This window comes from Pantherophis guttatus, chromosome 6, assembly GCF_059756535.1.
Source record: "Pantherophis guttatus breed Tessera chromosome 6, ASM5975653v1, whole genome shotgun sequence".
NCBI lineage: Eukaryota > Metazoa > Chordata > Lepidosauria > Squamata > Colubridae > Pantherophis > Pantherophis guttatus.
This window is the reverse complement of record NC_142068.1, coordinates 68196665-68218204: the sequence shown is the minus strand read 5'-3', so window position 1 is coordinate 68218204 and position 21540 is coordinate 68196665. Positions and strand designations below refer to the sequence as shown.

The 21540-nt window shown below is 34.7% G+C and overlaps 1 protein-coding gene across 1 annotated transcript in view; it reads left to right on the top strand.

Moving 5' to 3' along the window:
* CC2D2B (coiled-coil and C2 domain containing 2B) overlaps window positions 1–21540 on the top strand; it is a 65060-nt gene that overhangs the window by 7603 nt on the left and 35917 nt on the right. The window contains 12 exon segments of the mRNA XM_034430459.3: window positions 2381–2460; window positions 2681–2758; window positions 3616–3708; window positions 5468–5645; window positions 8027–8160; window positions 8273–8398; window positions 9063–9263; window positions 11133–11230; window positions 16651–16797; window positions 17941–18004; window positions 18151–18272; window positions 20540–20717. Of these exon segments, the coding sequence (XP_034286350.3) occupies window positions 2381–2460; window positions 2681–2758; window positions 3616–3708; window positions 5468–5645; window positions 8027–8160; window positions 8273–8398; window positions 9063–9263; window positions 11133–11230; window positions 16651–16797; window positions 17941–18004; window positions 18151–18272; window positions 20540–20717 (1499 nt within the window).

Below are 21540 nucleotides of genomic sequence, written 5' to 3'. Positions count from 1 at the left end.
TTTATTTGAGTGGATATGAAATTTAGAAACATTTAGTGTGGCTTAAATTAAGTTTTATTATTTCATTTTATCATTATTTCACAGGATCTTTATTTCATTTTATGCTTTTATGCATACTTTTCAATATTAAAAAAATTCCTGGGAAGATATCCTGTCTTGACTTCTCAATTTAATACTTTATTAGAGAAAATGAGAATGAAAAAAGCTGCACTTTGAAAAACGAAAATGTTCAAATATCACAGTACAGTGGTCAACTCTTAACGATGTAGAAATATTTCAGCATTAACTATAACATTAAAGTAATTTGTAATATTTTGTTATTCCTGGATCTACAATTTCAAAAATTAGTTGTGAATGCACTTTTGTTAAATAAAACTGAAAAGGCACTGCTTTTTCAGTGCTGCCGCTCTATCTAACTTTACTGCTTAGCACAACAATTCTTAAAGTGGGGGTTTTAAACTATACTCAAAGGGGTAATTTGGGCATATGTTGAGGGTAATGAAGCAACATCTAAGTTAGGGGTGGCCCGCAGGCCGGATGCATCATGCGCAGGCAATATCCCATCCCAGCTCCACGAAGGCAAAAAATGTCGCGATATATCACATGACATCAATGTGACACAGTGAGTTTGACACCAATGATCTAAGCGATTCCTACTTCCCCAACCCATGTATGTCTACAGATGTCCTCCCCCCGCTTTCTCATCTTTTCCACATAGGAGTCATGAGCCTGCCCTTTTTCTTCTCGACCTCCTATTGGAAAGTAGTAGTAACTATTTTAAGAAATTATGCAATACTTTTGCACTTTTAGAAAATTACTTTTTGATTCTGTAGTCTTTTTTTCTTTCTATATACTTTTATGTGAAAACTTTTTTGTGAATTGTTTAATTTGTTGTACCGTAATTAATCAGTATGATTGCATCTTGGCCAGTAATCCAGCCTTCTAGAGAATTTATGAACAGAAGCATAGCTTTTGAAGAATGATCATCAAAGACCTAATCTCATTCCAATTCTCTAAAAACTTAAGAGACATTGTCAGCTGCAGAATTAATGCAGAGTTAATGTGGTTTATGGCTGTGCTTTTCCATTCTTAACCTAGATTACTAGGGCCTTTGAACATGTTGTTAACCTCCTTTTTTCAAATTTGCATATGTGAGAGAGCTCCTCTTGAGAAATTTCACTGAGGGGAAAATAAAGCAAAAATAAAACTTTCCACTTACACACTGTATTACTCCATCTTTTAAAAAAAGTTTACAATAAAATGGTTAACTGATTAAGCTGATAGATTTATTTTCCCAGAAAAATATACTTTAATACTGTATATAAATTATCCAGTCATGGAGGAATCCTTAATTAAATAACTTTAATTCAAACTGTAGAGAAGTGAAGAGTGACTGGCTAATTCTAAGCATTCTTGCCATGGATGGAAGAGTTCTGAAATTGTACTGTACATTCTTTGGAAGTACTGTTTGATTGATAATGAAATGGTATAGCTCCTTCTGTTACTGTCAGACTTTATCGTCTTTGCATGTTCTAGAATTTTGCACTCTTTGGATGCAAGATAACAGTGCCAAATACTTGTTATTTAATTTTAGGGGCAGGAAATGTGGCTCTTTTCCATGATTAGCCACAGATATTTTTTCCCCTCACTGCTTCCACCTCTGCTTTGTCTCCCTTTAGTAGCTCCGGCACAATGGCTTCTAAATGATTCTTGAAAGACAGAAGGCAACTGAATAGAACTAAAACTCATTATTGGGCAACACTGCCTAACACAGTATAGTGATGCAAACACTAATGAAGTGTAATTGCAGCAGAAGCAGTTACAGACAATTATTTAGATCTGTATCCCACTCAAAGTACTACTTGTCCCAAAACTGAATTGGGTTGTTATATTATAGATTTGATTTGTAGATATGCTGGTTGATCCCTGAATCTCAATATTCCCTTTCTTCCCCACCAATATAGATAAGTGTCAGAAATTACTATTTAAAAACCTTGCCCTATTTTTGGGTACAAAACACAGCATCCTCTCTTTTCCAGCATTGGAAAAGAAATGAGTTCTCAGGAACTCATGATCTCATGAATATTAGAAGTAGAACTCCATGACGATTTTGAATCAGAGACAAGGCTGCCAGAGACTCCCATGTCAGGTTGAAGGCTGAATCAGAGCACAATCCTATTAAATATACATTCATTTGGAATTTTGCTAAGTGTATGTCTCTGTATGTGGTCCATATGCAGAACACAACCATTTAACAGCTTGAAAAATTATAGTTACATATTTTACTGTTAGCAATATGATCTACAGTATATACTACAGGGACAGTGAAAGAATTCTGTCACAAACTCCATTCTAAAAATATATGCTTTCTTGATTCTAGTTGTGGCTGAAGTAGAACAACAAGATACATTAACTGAAGCATTACGGGACAGAGTAAAAGAAAAGCTGAAAACTGTCAAGGTGATAGTTTTAATTGGTTTTTAACTAAATGAAAAAAATACAGAATATTGATTTATGTTTCTATGAAAGAAAAAAAAGATAACCTAATGTAAAAGATTCACCTTCAACATCACTTGACGTATCCCAGAAAAAAGTGGTTATGTGATATGTAATTTGTATGTGCTTTTTGTAGTTAATGTGTATGTTAAAAGTACTAAATACAGCATAATATTTATTTTAGGCTGCGCAGGAAAAAGATTTTTCTCACAAACAAAATTCTGCCGCAGGATTTCAAAACAATCAAGAAATAAATGCTGAGGTAACAAAACTTTTGTAAAAAAGATTCCTGAGAGTAATAAACTATTGTTTGATTCAGTTTCAGGATATTAATAATGAGAAAGGCACAGTTTTGTAGAACTGTAATTCAGGCCATACTTACATAAATAGAAAAATTATCCTTTCTTAATTTTTAATCTATTAATGTATGTGAACAAGTTACATACCGTATTTTTCGAAGTATAAGACACACTTTTTTCCCCTCCTAAAAGTAGCTGAAAATTTGGGTGCATCTTATACTCCGAATGTAGCTTTTTCGAAGCTTTTTTTCAGCCCTAATGAGGCGCTAGTGAGTAAAGCAATCTATGCTTTACCTGCTTCCTCCAACTCTCAGCTGTGAAGCTTTTTTTCAGCCCAAACGAGGCGCTAGCGAGTGAAGTTATGTCCGTGGTTTGCCTGCTTTTCTCATTGCTTCTCTCTCTAAAGATCAGTTGTGCTTTAGAAACTGTTTTTTATCTCCAAGCAGGGGATAAAAACCAGCAAACTAATGTGCTGAAGCTGACCAGACTAAGTACGCTAGTCAGATGAATAACTGGTAGGCAGATTTTTCCCCCCTATTTTCCTCCCCAAAAACGTCTTATACTCTGGTGCGTCATATACTCCGAAAAACACCGTAGTTTTAGTTAAGGGGTAACCTACGCATCTTTGAAACATAACAATATTTCACTTAGGAGTGAGTGGTTGCTATTGTAAAATAGCATAATATTTGAGTGGTAATTGTTACTTTAAAAGAGTATGAGTACAAATAAAGGAAAATATCGTTTAGAAGAAAATAAAAGGTTGCTGTATGGCTGGTACAATCTATCAACAGTTATTCAGCTGTTCTTTTATCACTCTTAGAATGAAGTACCCTTAGATGAAGGTTTTGAATTTTTTACATCAACTTTTGAAGACCACTCCAATATGAAAGAACTTGATTCAAATTTTGAGCAGGTATTATTATTCTTTACATATTAATTGTCTTTTTCTTCTTTTATTTGAGTGGCTTGTAGTTCTTTCTAAGCAATAGCAATAGCACTTAGACTTATATACCACTTCATAGTGCTTTTACAGCCCTCTATACGTGGTTTAGAGTCAGTCTATTGCCTCCAACAATCTGGGTCCTCATTTTACCCACTGGAAAGGAAGGATGGAAGGAAGGCTGAGGATGGAAGGATGGAAGGCTGAGTCAACCTTGAGCCGGTGAGATTTGAACTGCCGAACTGCAGCTAGCAGTCAATGAAGTATCCTGCAGTACTGCACTCCAACCACTGCGCCAACTCGGCATCATAGTGCTGTATATTTCATTACTGTTTTTAATGAAATAAACAATATTGAAATGTTATTTTAATGTCTCAGAATGTATACGCACATCAAGTAAATATTCTTTTATTTTTTCTTTTTGCTCATATGATGAAGTTTTCAAAAATATATTATGCTTTTGTATGTTTCTTGGAAATCTTTCAATATAATCATGGAAGTAATATGTACTTATGTGTAATTATACTATATTATGTATTTATGCATAAAAACAGTGCATTTGCAATTGGATTTGAAGTTATAAGGTTTTTACAGCTTGCCTTTTTTTCAGCCTTTTTAAAAATTGCTGCATTGTATTTCTCAAAATAATTTTAAAAAATGGAAGAAATAACAACTATTGGCTTTAACTGTTCAGTGCAGCAAGCGTGTATCATTTTCATCCTCTTACTGGCTCCTAATGAGAACTAATAAATTATATTGAACTATGAGTATTCTTTAGATAGGATCTAAATAGCCCCTTGCAGAAGTTGGAAGCTGTTGTAAAAAAAATGCTATATACTACTTGAAGTGTGTTTCTGTGTCTAATACTTGGACCACTTTGATTTCAAATAATCAACTTATAGAAATTCATAAAGTAATTCCACAATGTACACATTAGCCTGTTCAAAGCAAAAAATAGAATGTTCCAGAACCAGATTGTTTCAGTCCAAAACATTTTTACATCCTTAGTGTGCTCCCTGTTCAATGTATATAGGATTGCATCATTAGTTTAATGTTATTGAATTGTTAAAGAAGTTATTTTAAATGAGTTACAAAATTTGAAGTATTGAAGAATTACATTTAAAAAACTTATGAACACTGAGAAATAGTTTATTTCTGTCCTAAAGGTGGGTCATTGATGCATATCTGATGAAATTTGTAAAGTTAAATGATATAATAACAGTAATTATCAAATAAATAATTATCTTAAATTATTTCAATTAGGAAATACTATTAAAAAAATTTAATACTATTAAAAAATCAAAAACCAAATTATCAAGTTTGTATATTTAAAATATTTATATTTATAGCCTTTCTACTACCCGTCTTTTGAGGAGTAACAATGTGGCTCTTTTGACACCTTTTTGTGTTTCTAATAAAGATATCCCTCTATTTACTGTGTACATAAGTAGAATCCAGTATTGTCCTACTGGAATTCTGTTTGCTCTCAACATCTACTCCAAATGATTAAAAATTTTTCCAGCCAAACTTTGAAGATACATGGAAATTGAAAACAATGGATATCATTGTTTTTCATTCAGACTGGATTTCATTTATGAACATATTGATTATTTTCTAGGAATTACCTGTATCACTTTAAAGAATTCAGTTGAAATATGGTTTCATTTTAGTTTTTAATAAATTATACCTGAATGTATTATTTCACATTGTTTTTCTTCATGATAAACAATAGAAATCAACAGATGGCTGCCTTCAAAACATCTGTAGCTTAAATGAGCAAACTCCACTGCTTGTCCATGTGAAAGAAATGTTGACAGAATTAGTTGAAGTAAAATCACCTGCCTGTAATTTCAATAAAGTAGACAAGGAAAAGGGATGGAACCAACTCTTTATTCCAAGCACATCACCAGGTGATATAAGTTTCTAAAGATAGTATAACTTTGATACTGATTTTATAGACATAAATATAAATATTATGTCTGTCTGCTGATTCAGGACAGAACTATTATCAGGTGCAGAATTTAATGTAGTTTTCATTTTCGCTAAACCTATCTATACTGATGTAAAATTCACCATAAAACTGTTTGTAAATGCCAGGGAAGATTTTTATGCTGCAAAAAATGGCACAATGGCACCATGTCAAAAAAGTGCTCTCCCTCCATAAAAATCTATATACTTTGCTTGTGTAAAATGCCTTCATGTAGAAGGAGGCGAGAATAATGTTAAATACAGTGATTCTTAAGAATAAGCCAAAGTTGGGTCCCCAATTCAGGTCCAAATTTTCATGGAGGTATGAGTTGTGGAATACTCTGGCTTATTATGATCACTGAAACCATTCACTATGAATAGGCAGAAGAATCGCAGTGCTGTATTAGTGGTCATCTCTAGCAACTTAGGAAGGAGCAGCTTGGTAGCAAAACATGGCATATCAACATTATCCTGCCCTCTTCAAACCATGAATGAAAACCAGATAGATTATAGGCATAGTTGGCATAAAGCTCTTGATGATCCATCATGATGGATTTAATGTAATTCCTTTGCCTTATTTCTACGTTCAAGGCTGCACCTCAAGGAATGCAAAACTGCACCAATGACATTATAGCAATTTCTTATTTATCAAGGAACCATGGTAAACTTCTATATGGATATATCCTATACATGAAGACAAAAACACAGGACCAGTTATTTCCTTAATTTCTTACCCCCCAATGTGGCTCCCATGAAAAGAATAGTCCATTTTAATGATTCTTCCCTCCTATCTTTAATAGCATTGTCACTGGAAAGAATACTTGTGCCATCTAGCTCTTGCAATCATTTCTTCATATTAACTTTTTTGCATAGTATGATCCTGGGTTATAATACTGTGGGATAACACCACAAATATTCATCAGATATCATTTTACATCATCTCATAATGGAATGAGGAAACAAAGTGTGTAGGGGGTGAAGTGGGATCTGGTATTTGTCTATTAATCACCTTTAGCATGGCACTTCCTCATTGGGACCCCAAGCCAATTGGCAAAGCCAGTTCAGGGGGTAAGGTGTTCCAAAGATGTTCCAAAGGGCATGAGCCATGACAGAGAAGACTTCTCCTGGACTCTGCCGACCAAAATTCCTTGATTGATGGGATGCCCAGCATGCCTACTTAAGTAATCTGGACTTATGCCATGCAGGGCTTTATAGATAATAACCAGCTCCTTGAATTGTACCCAGAGGCCGACTGGCTGCCCGTGCTGCTACATTCTGCACCATTTATAGCTTCTGAATGGTCTTCAAGGATAGCCCCATGTAGAGCTCATTGCAGTACTCTGGTTGTAAGACAACCAGGGCTTGAATGACTGAGCTCAGGAACTCCTGATCCAGGAAAACTCACAAGTGCACAACCTGAAGCTGTGCAAAGGCAATTCTAGCTGTGACTGCCTTGTGTTCTTCATAATATATGTTTTCTTTATAGAAGAGTTGCTCTAGTTTTCCAACCATTTTGGTATTTTCCCCATTTTTCCTAGGTCTTTATTTTTGTTTTAAAAATATGAAAAAATAGTATAGTAAAAAGTAAAATGTATTTTAAAGTAATGACCTGCAGATCACTGCCAATTTTTCCAAAGAAGAAATATGAATGCAGTGCCAGATTTTTTATTAAAAAATTGAATTCAGTGGCTGACGTTGTATTAAAAATTTGATGAATCTGTTCTGACTAGGCCTGAAAGGACAAGAGAACAGCAAACGAGCACCAAAAGAAAGTTTTAAGAACATTGTGCATGACTCCTTTGAGCTGGAGCTGGGATGAGGCTTCTGTAGTTATTTTTTGTTTCCATTCTATGAGTCAAGAGGAAAACATCCTTTTTTTAAGAATATTTTTTTTTAAAAAAAACAAGTGGGTAAATATCAAAAATGATACTTCTGATAAATCTTGGTAGCATATTCAGTCTAGCCTTTAAGAGACAAGATAAGGAAATGCTTTAACTGGTAGGTACAATATCGTTGTACACAATTGTTGTACACAATTGTCTCTGTGTTATGACATTTCAGATTTCCTTAATCTTTCCATAACTATATGAGAGCAGTAAGAAGCTTAGAAGAGCAAAAGTTGGAGAAAGTAAATTTTTACTGACAATTCACTTTATTATGAGTATCATCTGTAGCAGATTAATATGGCTGCTATTATAAATATTCCACAAATCATTTATACCTGTTTTCTCAGTATGTAACCAGTAAAAGGAAGAAAATTAATTAGCATTGCAATCTCTAAATAAGTATACATCATTCTTGAAGTCATCTTGATTATTCTCAGTTATACATAGCTGTAAGCTACCAAGCAATATGTTGCCACGACTCCTAGAAGAGGAAGGATTTTACATTCCAAGAAAGCCTTATATTCCTAGGAAGATGTACCACAAAATGGAGAATCGCCTTCAGCAAGAAGGGGTAAATATAACAATTTTGTTTTTTTTAAAGAACTACTTTCCAAACAATTTGTTTCTTAAAAATTTATGTTCATTGGTTTGCTTGATTTTCTTTATGCTTTTGAATCATCAAGGCAAAAAGCTGGTTTGAAGAAAGTGGGGAAATAATATCATTACCTTCTCCAATCAAGCAATCAAGCCATCACATAACGTCTTTCCCTGTTAAGATTGTCGCAGAATTAAAGACAATATACAGAAAGGTTTGTTTTTATTCTTTCATACTACTTCACAAAGGGATATTTCATTGGATAACATTACATTTGCATTGCTAGAAGTGTTACATACCTACACTGACAATATGTTTTTTCACCATAATTAAATAAAAATTTGTGGAGGGTTGTTATTCATGCAAGGGCTGCATAGCATTTGGAATTTCATAAGATAGGTGGAGATGCTATGATATAATTGCTTCATCACTTTCCATTTGCTTTGAAGGAGACATGAATGAGCAAGCTGCAAACATCTAAGATAACTCTGCTCATTTTGAATTGGTTTTTAAAGTCTGGCTGCCTGTTCAGGCGTTTCAGCTTTGGGTTTTTGTATCAAATGTTTTAGGTGACATAAATGTACCCTATCATATCCATTGCTGTTTATTTATACAAAAAAACTAGTATTTGGCCCACTCTCATATCTAATAGCTAAGGTTGAATTAATTCTTAAAACTGAAATCGTGTGAGAAAAACATAATTTTCTATGTTGATTCATAAACAGTTTTTATCTATCAGGCCAAACAGGTTTTTCTCACTTTGGATTCATTTACAGAGCCTGCTATAAAAATGTGCATACATAGAAGTACAGTCTGTATTGTTGTTCAAAATTTCTTTCTTTAAGAGAAAATTTTGTGTTTTTCACCCCCCAAAATAGGCCACACAACCAGAGTTGGAAAATTGTACCAAGTTTGAAGACTGTAAAATGTATCAACTAGATCTTAACATATCAAGTATTGTCTTCAGTCATCATTATCTTTTTAACTGTGAGCAAGTGTTGGCTGTTAAGTTGCTTGATGTTTATGAATGTTTTCAGAAAAGACAAGAGCAAAATGTTACTAACTTGCTTTCTGAAAAAGTAAGAAAATACTTTTGTTATATTTTAGTTATAATGATGTTTGAAAGGATGTTGTTTAAATGACTTCAGATTGTCTCAATTTGAAAACTAGAGATATCCCTAACTTTAATATATATTGTCATAATATCTGTACATATTCATTTTGAAACTTTGACTTGATTAGGGCTCTATTTCTATATTGCTTACATTATTACAACATAGATGAGGCAATAAATTTATTATTAACATGTCAAATTAACATTCAGAATAGTCTAAAATATATTTCCTAGTAATATATGGGGAATTGTCCCTCTCCCTGCCAACCTTTGAACTGTTTTTGTTTTTTAAAAATTGAATTGAATGCATTAATTGCATTAATGCTATATATTTATTTTGGGCACTTGGGAACCAGCCCGCATTTACAGCCCTTTGTAACATTCTGCAGTCACAATATTTATTTTTATTTTATTTTTATTTATTTGTCGAATACGTATTAGGTAATATACAATATATAAGTATAAGCATGAATTGAATACATAAAATGAATACAATTAAAGGAAACATTAGGACAGGGACGGTAGGCACGCTGGTGCTCTTATGCATGCCGCATACAGATCTCTTAGGAATGGGGTAAGGTCAACAGTAGCCAGTCTAAGGTTAAAATTTTGAGGGTTTTGGGCTGAAACCACAAAATCAGGTAGTGCATTCCAGACATTGACCACTCTTTGCTAAAGTCATATTTTCTGCAATCGAGTTTGGAGCGGTTCACTTTAAGTTTGTATTTATTGTGTTCTCATGTATTGTGGTAGAAGCTGAAGTAGTCATTGACAGGTAGGACATTGAGCAGATGATTTTATGAGCTATGCTTAGGTCATACCGAAGGCGGCATAGTTCTAAATTTTCTAAGCCCAAAATTTCAAGTCTGGTGGCATAAGGTATTTTGTTGCAAGTGGAGGAGTGGAGAACTCTTCTTGTGAAATATTTCTGGACACGTTCAATTGTATTAATGTCTGATATGCAGTGCGGGTTTCAGACAGATGAGCTGTATTCGAGAATTGTCTAGCAAATGTTTTGTATGCTCTGGTTAGTAGTGTAATATTACCGGAGAAGAAGCTACGCAAGATTACAACCCTTAATGCCTTTTTGGTGATGTTGTTACAATGTTGTTTCACTGGAAACCAGTGTTTACTTCTGGTTTCTGATAACACCCCCCCCCAGCGAACAATGGATTCCCTTAGCAACTGCAGCATTCATTTAAAAACCACGGCATTTGATATGACTGCACATTCACTTAACAACTGCCGCAAAAAAGCTAAAATCGGATGAAGTCATGTGGTGATTTGCTTTATGACTGTTACAGTTTACAGCTGAAATTGGACATTCAATTACAATTGTAAGTTAAGGACTGCCTGTAATAGGACCTATAAAACTGTAGTCAATTTATGATAATAGAAATATTTACACTGGATAATAGATATCTCTTTTAAAATATTGTGATGACAAATTCCATTTATCATATGGAGAGCTATTTATGGCCATAATTCGTTTGGTTTCCTAAAATTGAATCTCCAGAACATAAAAAAAGATTCTATAGAGACCAATTATGTCTACTGCAAAGTTCTTTAATAGCTAGCTGAATGAAGCCAAATTACTTAGTTGTTGTACACTGAAGTTTGAGGATTATTTATTTTTTATGAAACAAATATTTCTGCTGGAATTATGCAGAATGTCTATGACTATTCTTTTTATTTTGTGTTATTACATCATGGCTGCAAAATGTAGACATTTTCCAATATAAATATATGCATAGGTTTTACAAACTGCTTTTTCTACTTGTTAATGATAATTCACTAATAATGATTAACTAATTATAAATTATTTTTATTATAGCTAAAAGCCTTAATAAGTACAACAAAACTAGCTGAAACAAATTTAAAAACAGGCCAGTTGAGTACAAACATTGTAAAGGATTACAGATCACAAATAAGGTATCTTGTTATCCTGGAACATTTCAAATATGCTGCAGATATGTCATTTTGTTATTATTGTTGTTGTTAATGGGATTATTTATTTTATTTGCTTTATTGTTATTTCTGCAGTGCCTGAAATATATTTACTATTAAAAACTCTTATGTCTGTAATCTTTAATGGGCAAAACAATAGGGTAAAACATTTTCAACAAAGGCACCTCAAATGGGCTAACTTACAGAATATATCTAAAATTCACAGCCTATGACTCTTGTGGAATTGAAAGTTGAAAAATTTTATAAAACTTTTTATGACATAAAAATCATTATAAAGCATTTTTCCCATATAAGAAGCACCGAATCACTTATGTGGTGAAAGGATAAACCGGTGATATCACCATTGCCCGGGGGACAGCCAGTTGGGAGCTCCTTTCATGTCCCCATTAAGTTGCCCGTCGAAGTGTTGATCAGGATTCTGGTAATTCTGAAGATTAATCTAAAGATTCTTATGTTGAAATGACAGAAATAAAATTCAGGCCTTGATAGATCTTTGGGGCTTTGGAAACTTTAATAAAGAAACCACAAATTTACAGCTGAACGTATGATCATAACCACAGGATGCGTGCACAAGTATTTTTGTAACTTCTGTACCTTATCTACTATGAGCTGTGTTCCTATTAGGTAACTAAGTGAAACTAAGACACCTATATATGCTTGCTTCAAAATGCATGTGGGGTTCTTCATCTTATGGGAGGACCCACCATCACTGAATAAATGTGTTATTTAGAGAGAGAACTTTGATTGTGCCAAGCCACACGTGGTCCCCTGCTTAACAGTGGTATCCATCTATCTACTTGTGGTCACTGCTTTAGAACTGCTGAGTTGAGAGGAGTTGAAGCAAGTGATGGGCAGCAGCAATAGGGTCTCGAACGCAAGCCTGCCACATATTAGACTAGCGTTCTAATATGTGAGCCACCGTGCTCCACATCATAAAGCATTTTATCACATAACACAAAATATAAAACATTCCCTGTGGTGAATTCCTGATATTTGACTGTGGTATACAGTTCAGTATAAGCTACTTTCAATGCAGACATATCTCTGAATATTTCTCTGAATTTTTAAGAATGTTTTGATTGCATTAGAAGCTCTGCTATTGTTAGAGGCATTGAAGAATATGGTAAGGACATATCTGAAATCACAGGTTAGTAAAAGGAAAAACAACCAATTTAAGGGCTGCTGATTGTTTTTCTCATTAAAAGTGGGCTGGTCATCAAAAGGTCAAATCAGTACATGGAGGTGAAAGGAAATAACGGAAAACAGTACAGTTAGTCCTTGTTTAGTGACCACAATTGGGACTGGCAACTTTATTGTTAAGCAAAGTGGTTGCTATGTGAAACATCAAGGTTTTACGATTGTACTTCAGCTTTCCTTTGCTTTACAGACCTGCAAAGGTCGTAAATGAGAGAATCAGTTGCAATTTATTTTTTCATCATGCCTGTAACTATGAATGATTGCTAAATGATGCAGTCACTAAACAAGTATTTATATCAATGAAAGTGATTTAACATTTTCCCCTAATGCTGACTTATTACTTGGATTGCATTTTCTCTCTTCCTCCCATGCTGTTATTTTAATTCCTGAGAGAAACTGTATTGCATAATAAAAGTCTGCAAAATTCCTAAAGAGAGCATGTACAGTAGAACCTCTGGTCATGACCATAATTAGTTCTATAACTTCGATCGCAACCCAATTTGGTTGCGCATGCATTTACAAAAAAAATGGCCTGGAAGGGGAAATCGGCACGGAAGGGAAAATTTGATTTGATTGCCACTTGAGTATGTGTTCACGACCAGATTCAAAACTTTTGTGAATTTTTTGGTCGGAACCCGATTTGGTTGTGATCAGAAGCGTTCGTGACCAGAGGTTCTACTGTAGCTGCTCAAAAGAGTAGCGATTTCAAGAAATGAAAGCAACTGTTAGACTATAATAACAGGTTCCCAGGAAGGAATTTCCTATTCCAAGAAGAAAGTCATTGTTTTACATTTGTCATTTGCATACAGTATATACAGTATAAATACAGTATAAATACAGTATAAACTTATACAGTATAAATACAGTATAAATTTATACAGTATAAATACAGTATAAATGAGAATCTTTTATCAAGTCTATTTGTGATGATTGAGAAACATTAGACATGTTCTTTTGCAAGATAGTTATAAATATTAGAATTTTTCTCTAATTATTTTACTCCTTTTCTGCCTTACAATTAATAAACTGCTAGAATTACAGGTCCAACCAGATGTGACATGAGAAATCTATTTTCAAGCTAGCCTATAGCATTAATGATAGACATGAAAAGTTAGATTAAATCCTTATTCAATACTGTTGTCAGGCCTAGCCCAAGAACATCATAGCACAATTCTTTATTTCCTTATACCATATGGACAGAATCTTGCCAGACTAATCCTATATTACCCTACCCTAAACCCTGGGAGACTCTAGGGAGTAGTTATCCTAAATCTCTTCCTCTTCCCACAATCCAGATCTGGATATGCTGTCTCTTGTTTTGATGATAAAACAGCTGGTTTTATTTGTAAATCCAGTGTAACATCTTTTTCCATATCATTCTTGTAACTTGTCATTTTTAAATCCAAACCCCAAACAGCTTTTCAATTCTTGTGGAATTGAAAGCCTTATTCTCAATTGTATCCGGTTTTGTCTCCTCTTTTAAAACTATTTTTATAGTTGCAGACAATTTCAAAAGAAATTTAGAGTGGGTTGTTCCCAAATGTCCCTGAATTTTCTCACAAATTAAAATACCTTTCTCCATTCTGTGTTAGTATGTTGACAGAGACTGCTCCAACTGTTGCATGATTTCATTGATTTCTCATGCAAGCAAGATTTTGTTAAAGATCATTAAACAAAGACTACAGAATGTCATCAATTAAGAGTTATCTGATGTAGAAAGGGGAATAGCTCTGGAGATCACATTGCCAATGTTAGATGGATTATGGAAAAGGCATGTGAATATCAAAAAAATATGTATATGTGTTTTATCAACTACAGAAAAGCTTTTGACTATAGAACACAATAAGCTATGGGCAGTTTTGCATGATCTTAGTGTCCCAGCCCACCTGATCAGATTCATCAGGTCACTCTACACCAGGAGCATCAAACTTGCGTCATCACAGCTGTGTCACATGACGTATCACAACTTTTTTCCCTTAATTAAACTGGATGTGGGCGTGGCCAGCATGTGACGCATTCGGCTTGTGGGCTCTGAGTTTGACACCCCTGCTCTACACTGATCAGGAGGCAACAGTGAGAACACTTTATGGTGACACAGACTTGTTCAGGATCAGTAAGGAAGTTAGACAGGAATGTATTTTCTCTGCTTTTTTGTTCTATCTGTATGCTGAAATAATTATACGAAAATTAGAACTGGAACTGCCTGACGTTGTGGTGAAGATTGGAGGAAGAACCATAAATAATTTGAGGTACACAGATAATCATACACTATTGGCTGAAAATAAGGAAGATCTGGAAAAATGATCTGGAAAATCAAGGACAAAAGTGAAAAAGTAGGACTAAGTCTTAATATCAGGAAAACAAAGATAATGACAACAACTGCAGATGTCATGAGACATTTAAAAACAAGGAGGAAATTTGTTTAAGAATTTATCTTCCTTGGATCCAAAATTGTTTACAACAGCAGTTCTAGTCTTGAAATTAAACACAGAATAACCTTAAGTTGCACTGCAATGGTTAATTAATTTTATCCCATTAGTAAAACCCTGCAAAAAGCAGGCTAGTTAGACAATAATCTTCCCTACAATGTATAGGTGTGACAGTTGGGCACTAAGAATAGAAGATCAAAGAAGAATTGACACCTTTGAACTATGGTGCTAGGTAAATTACTGTATATGCTATAGACAGCCACAGTAACTATAGAGAGGTGTTAAATTGTATAAAACCAAGCACATCACTAGAAGCTAAAATCATAAGACTGTCTGATTTACTCTGGCCATGTTGTGTGTGCAAATTCATTGGAGAAGGGGACAAAGAAGTGGACAAAGAAGAAGGGGCAAGCAAAGAACATGCTGACTTGATAATAAATCTGATGCAAAGTTGAACACAATTGAAAGAAGCTGTGCTTGACAGTAGCATGGAGGGTGCTAGACTATAAAGTCACCATAGACACGACTAAATGGTTAAAAACAACTTTTTCTTCTGGTTGCCTCTAGTATGCAGTCTTCAAAGTATCCTCAAATGCTTTTTTCTGATTCAAATTTTTCGTGGGAAGACTTCTTTTACTTAGATTCAAATTCTTCATATATTTTAATAGGATTTTAAACAGGCCACAGGAAGGATTCTTATAATTAATTTCAAAATCTTATTTCCAATTCATCTATCCCCTTAGTCTGTTTCTAGCTTTCCATAATCAACATTCTAATCCTTCTTTTGCTGTTTATTTAAACAAAAATTTTTTTTGAACCCTGGCTTGGGCAAAGCTGATCTTCCCTTCCCTCAGCTCCCAGAGCTCTATAAACCACTGAAGAACACTATTTTACTCTTTCCTCATGAGGAAGCTCCATATGGATTGCTTCTATCTCAGGTCTTCCCTTTTATCCAAAGGGGAATTTTGAGGCACTGATCCTTTTGCCAGCTCGTCATTCCATTGCCATCACCTTCAGTCCACCATTACTTTCCTGGAAGTCTCATTAATATTAATTTTAATATTAAATAAATCTCATGATCTGTATTCAAATGTTGAAAATTTAAGTGTGATGGAAATTCAAGATCTTCATTAAACAATAGTGATTTTTTAAATGTCTCAGATAATCTTTTATTTTTTGTGATGTATCTCCCTTTTCAGAAGAAGACACTTATACAGGTAGTCCTCGACTTACAACAGTTACTTAGTGACCGTTCAATATTACAACGGCACTGAAGAAAGTGACTTAGGACCATTTTTCACAATTACAACCTTTCTAGCATTCTCAGGATCATGTGATCAAAATTCAGAAGCATGGCAACTGATTCATATTTGTGACCATTGCTGTGTCCCGGGGTCATGTGATCATCTTTTGCGACTTTCTGATAAGAAAATTCAGTGGGGGAGGCAGATTCACTTAACAAGCAGGTTACTAACTTATCAACTGTAGTGATTCACTTAACAACTATGGCAAGAAATGTCATAAAATGGAGAAAAACTCACTTAACAAATTCTCACTTAACAACATACATTTTGGGATCAATTGTGATCATAAATTGAGGACTACCTGTACTTTGTATAAGTTTATAAGAAAAGGTTTTTGGTGTATTTGCATTCCAAACAGAGAAATTTATGTTTAGTTTTTATCGTGCCTTTAAAAAGTAGAATTCTCACTGTAATTTTGTCATTTTTTTTCTTCCCTATATTCATTCTAAAAAAGAAATACTAAAATATTATATGACAAGGAACAACAACGAGATTATTCTTTAATACAAAATATGCTGAAAATGTGGAAACAGATGAAGATTTTACGCAGACAACAAGGCTTTACCAGTACAACTATAAAGATTCAATTTCAAAGTTAAGTGTATAAGGCAATCAAAATGCAATTAGAATTTGTGTATTAATTCTCTATAAAAAATAATATCATGGCAATGTCCAAGCAATAGTCAATTATCTTGGAAAAAATATGTATCTTTAAATTAACAAGAAGCCTAGAAGACATAAAATCTGCATTTGGCCTGATATGAAGAGAAATCTCTGGAAAGCTCAATAGAAACGGACTATAAATGGCTGCTAATTTTTATTCACATAATAGCTGAATATTGAAGGTGTTTCTGAATATTATGGTTTAGTCTAAATGTATGGCTTATTTCATAATTTAATTTTATAAGCCATAATTAATGCTAATTGTAGTATGTTGATTTAGATGGAATAGGAAACCACTTTTAACCAAATGCTCCTGAGTTTTAAGTGCCCTTCCCAGATACACAGTAGAAGATTGAGAGAACTGATAGAGCCAAAGGGGTGCTATTTAAGATGATGGACAAGGATTAGGGAGAGTCCAACTAATTGTCCAAATAATTGGGTTGCTTTGGACTACTCAATCTCACAGGGGAGGGAAAAGGTCAAGTAAAATACTAAAAATTAAAAATACCACTGAATGATAAATTGGAGAAGGTGGAGAATTCAGGTTTCTTCATTTTGCATTAAATTATACTTATGAACAGGCCATGCTGATTTGAATTTGGGGGCTCTGAAACATTACTGGAAAATGCAGTTGTTTATTGCTAGAATATGATGTGGCACACAGAATTTTATAGAAGCGGCTAGGCTATGTGCTATCATCAAATGCCATAACCTTGTGGCCTTAAAATCCTTTACAGCCTGGGGTGACTACAGCAATATGTTAATCATACACTGCTGCTTCCCAGACTATAATTTAGTGATAGTATTAAATAATTAATCAAGTTTATATTTTACCTTGGACTATGTTGGGTGTGTCTTTCGATAGCTGGCATTTTTAAATGCAAAATCATAATTAGAAGCTGCAGTTTTTTACAATGGATATGAAGGACATTGAAGACTATTCCCACTTTTCCATTGTTAATTGTATTCTCCTTCCTTACTAAAAATGAAGGGAGAAAGTAATGTATAACTTGGACCTCACTGTTAACTGTGTACTCCTGAATGTTTATTGTTTATTTTTCATATATTTTTCATATTCAAGGCAAACATATAATTCTGAATTGGATGACTATCTAGCCAAAATATCAGAAGATGATGAAAAAGAGGTAAGCAAAGGAACAATAAACAATAAAATGTGTAAACCTGTGTAGAAATTTTTATAAAATGCATTTGAAAAAAAAGCAATACAAATGCAGATATTATTATTTGAGATAATATTGATTAAAATCAAAATATTAATATTGAATTCTAGGATTTTTTGGACTTTGTTTGTACCTCTCAACTTTTAACAGACCCTAGAGAAGGAAAGAAAACATTTTTCATCCCTCATATGACCTTTATATCAGAAATAACACCAGCAAAATTATGCCTACTGTGAGTTCCACATTTTTTTCTATTTTGTTTCAGTTTTCAATGGCTAAATTTATTTTTAATTGCAGATACATCCTTTGGCATCTGTAAATAAAATGGTTTCTCCCTTCCTCTACCTCACCTTACATTGCAATCTTCTATAGAATAGGTCTTTCTTGGTATCACCTTCTGGTAGAACTCAGAGCAGCACAACTGAACTGAAGTTCATTCAAGCTCTCCAGAAAAGACTGTGGTTAATAGTTCAACTAGTCCTCAGCTTATGTCCATTTGTTCAGTGGCTGTTCAAAGTGACAGCAATGTTGAAAAACATGGATATAGCAATAACAATTAAATTTATATATCACTTCATAGTGCTTTACAGCCCTCTCTAAATGGTTTACAGAGTCAGCATATTGCCCCCAGCAATCTGGGTCCTAATTTTACCAACCTTGGAAAGATAGAAAGCTGAGTCAACCTTGAGCCAGTGAGAATTGAACTGCTGGAAGTCAGCAGAAATAGCCATATTTCATTTTAAATTTTAAAATAACGTATTTTAATCTGGGTACTCAGATGTCCAACTCACAAATATAACACCAAGGTCACTTGATCGCCATTTGCAACCTTCCGTGCCAGCTTCTCATAAACAAAGTCAAATAGGGAATTTGGCAGGGAAAGTTACAAGTCACTCAAGTAAATCATTTCTGCTTTTTCTCCCATCAGGGTAACCTCTCTGCCCACCTGCAGCCTTTGCTGGCCCTCCCAGGCCTTTCCCTGTGGCAACCTTCCACCCCCGCACTGCAGCCCCATCCATGTATCTTTACCTGGGATTCTCGCCTCTTTCCACTTAATGATCCATGTGTTTTGGGATTACAATAGCAAGTGGGATTGCCCAGGATTCCATCACTAAGCAATGCAGTCACGTGACCAAGGCACAAGTAGTGATTACCAAACACAATTCAGTCCTCAACAAACTTAGTTTATTAAAACAGCTGAGAATTAATTCATTCTCAGCTTAGTCCAAAACAAAGTTCTTAATAACCAGTCCCTCAGCCTTATCGCCAACCTTTGATGTCTTTGGCAACCTGCCAAGCACTTTTCTTGGCAAAATCCCCATAAAGTTCAAGAGACGCTGACAAGAAGCACGGGAATCAATGTTGCTTTTCTACAAAGAAACCAACAGCTCATTGCTGCTCTTTTAAGCCTTATGGGAGTGGCCAATCATCTTCTGGCCTTACTCCCAAGTTGTCCTTTTTTCTTCAGGTGCTCTTGCCTTCTGGCAGCTCTTCGCATGCGTGCACTAGGAACAGGCTCCTCCTGTTCCTCTGCCTCTCTGCTGTCCGCCTCTGGAGGCTCTGGAGTCAGCGTATTGCTCCCAGATGACCTTGGCCCCATCTCTGCCTCCGACGCAGAGCCCTCGTCCGGGCCTTCCCCAGATTCCAGGACTGGCCCATGGTCCTCCCCATCCTCCTCACTGTCCAACTCTGCTGCCAGGTCTGTAGGCTGCTGGTGGACCACAACACACATGACATTGTACTTTTCAACTGCATCACTTAGTGATGGCAATCCTGGTCCCAATTGCTGTCATAATCTGAGGACTACATGTATCAAAACCAGGAATGTTAACTGCTGTGTCTCTGTCTGGGTACAGATAGTCCAATGGAATGACCAAAGTGTCCCTGTGCCAAAATGGGTTGAAATTCAGACTGAAAATTTAAACCTTAAATATAATTTTTATTTGGAATACACTGTAACATTAACATTCTACACATTGTTTTAAGGGTAAGAAGCTCAGTCTAGCAAATGTATGCAGGTAGTCCTCAACTTACAACAGTTCATTTAGTGATCGTACAAAGTTACAGTGGCATTGAACAAAGTGACTTTTGACCATTTTTCACACTTATGACTGTTGCAGCATCCCCAAGTGATTTACATTCGGATGCTTGACAATTGGTTCGTATTTATGACAGTTGCACTGTCCTGGGGTCATATGATCCCTTTTTGCAATCATCTGACAAGCAAAGTCAATGGGGGAGCCAGATTCACCTAACAACCGTGTTAACAACTGCAATGGTTCGCTTAGCAAATATGGCAAGAAGAGTCATAAAATGGGGCGAAGCTCACTTAACAAATTTCTCATTAGCAACATAAATTTTGGGCTCAACTGTGGTCGTAAGTGAAGGACTACCTGTAAATGCATGTTTCATTTTTTTTCTGCAGAAATTTATGTGTAGTTTCTTTTGCGTGGCAGTATGGCTAAATAAAATACTAACTTTTAATTTGTTCATTTTTAGTGAAGAACAGAACAGAAGAGAAAAGGTCAAAATGGAGAAATATTTTATTAAAATATATTACAATAATAAATTGGTCTCTTGCACTCCTGAGTTTTCTCTTCGTGATGATTTTAAAGTTATATTCCAACAACATTTTATAATTCAGATTTTAAACTGGTCTGAATCCCTTCAGCTAGAGGTATCTATGCAGATGTGAATATTGCATCTGAAACCTAATAATCTTCTCTTTACAAAACCTTCATCTAATTGGATGTTGTTCTGTTCCTATTATTTTGAGGGGAATTTTTATATTTAACTATTTTATTTCAGAATGAGCATGTAGTTGACATGCTTGTTGAATGAACTTACTGTGTGCTCCATAATGTTTGAAAAGTCCTTCGGGAGAGGGGGCGGTATAAAAATCTAATAAATAAATAAATAAATAAATAAATAAATAAATAAATAAATAAATAAATAAAAGATATAGGTAGTCCTCGATTTACAACAGTTCGCTTACTGACCGTTCAAATTTACAATGGAAAAAAAATACTTATGATCATTTTTCACACTTTTGACCGTTGCAGCATCCTCATGGTCCCATTACTTACATTTGGATGCTTGACAACTGATTCACCTTTATGACTGTTGCAGTGTCCTGAACTCATGTTATTACCTTCTGACAAGCAAAATCAATGGGGTAACCAGATTCACTTAACATCTGTGTTACTAATTTAACAACTGCAGTGATTCACTTAACAAGCAAGAAAAGTCGTAAAATGGGTCAAGACTCACTTAACAAATTTCTCACTTAACAACATAAATGTTGGGTTCATTGTGGTCATAAGTTGAGGAATACCTGTAATGTGCTGTGTGATTAGTAACCTATACATTCCAGGATATTAGGCCAGTCATTCTTTTGCAAATGTGCATTGTAGATTGACATTACAATGTCTGTGGTCTCTTTATATGGTATCCATGAATCTCCAAAATTAAAAATAACGCTCTCCCCCCAAAAGGGCATA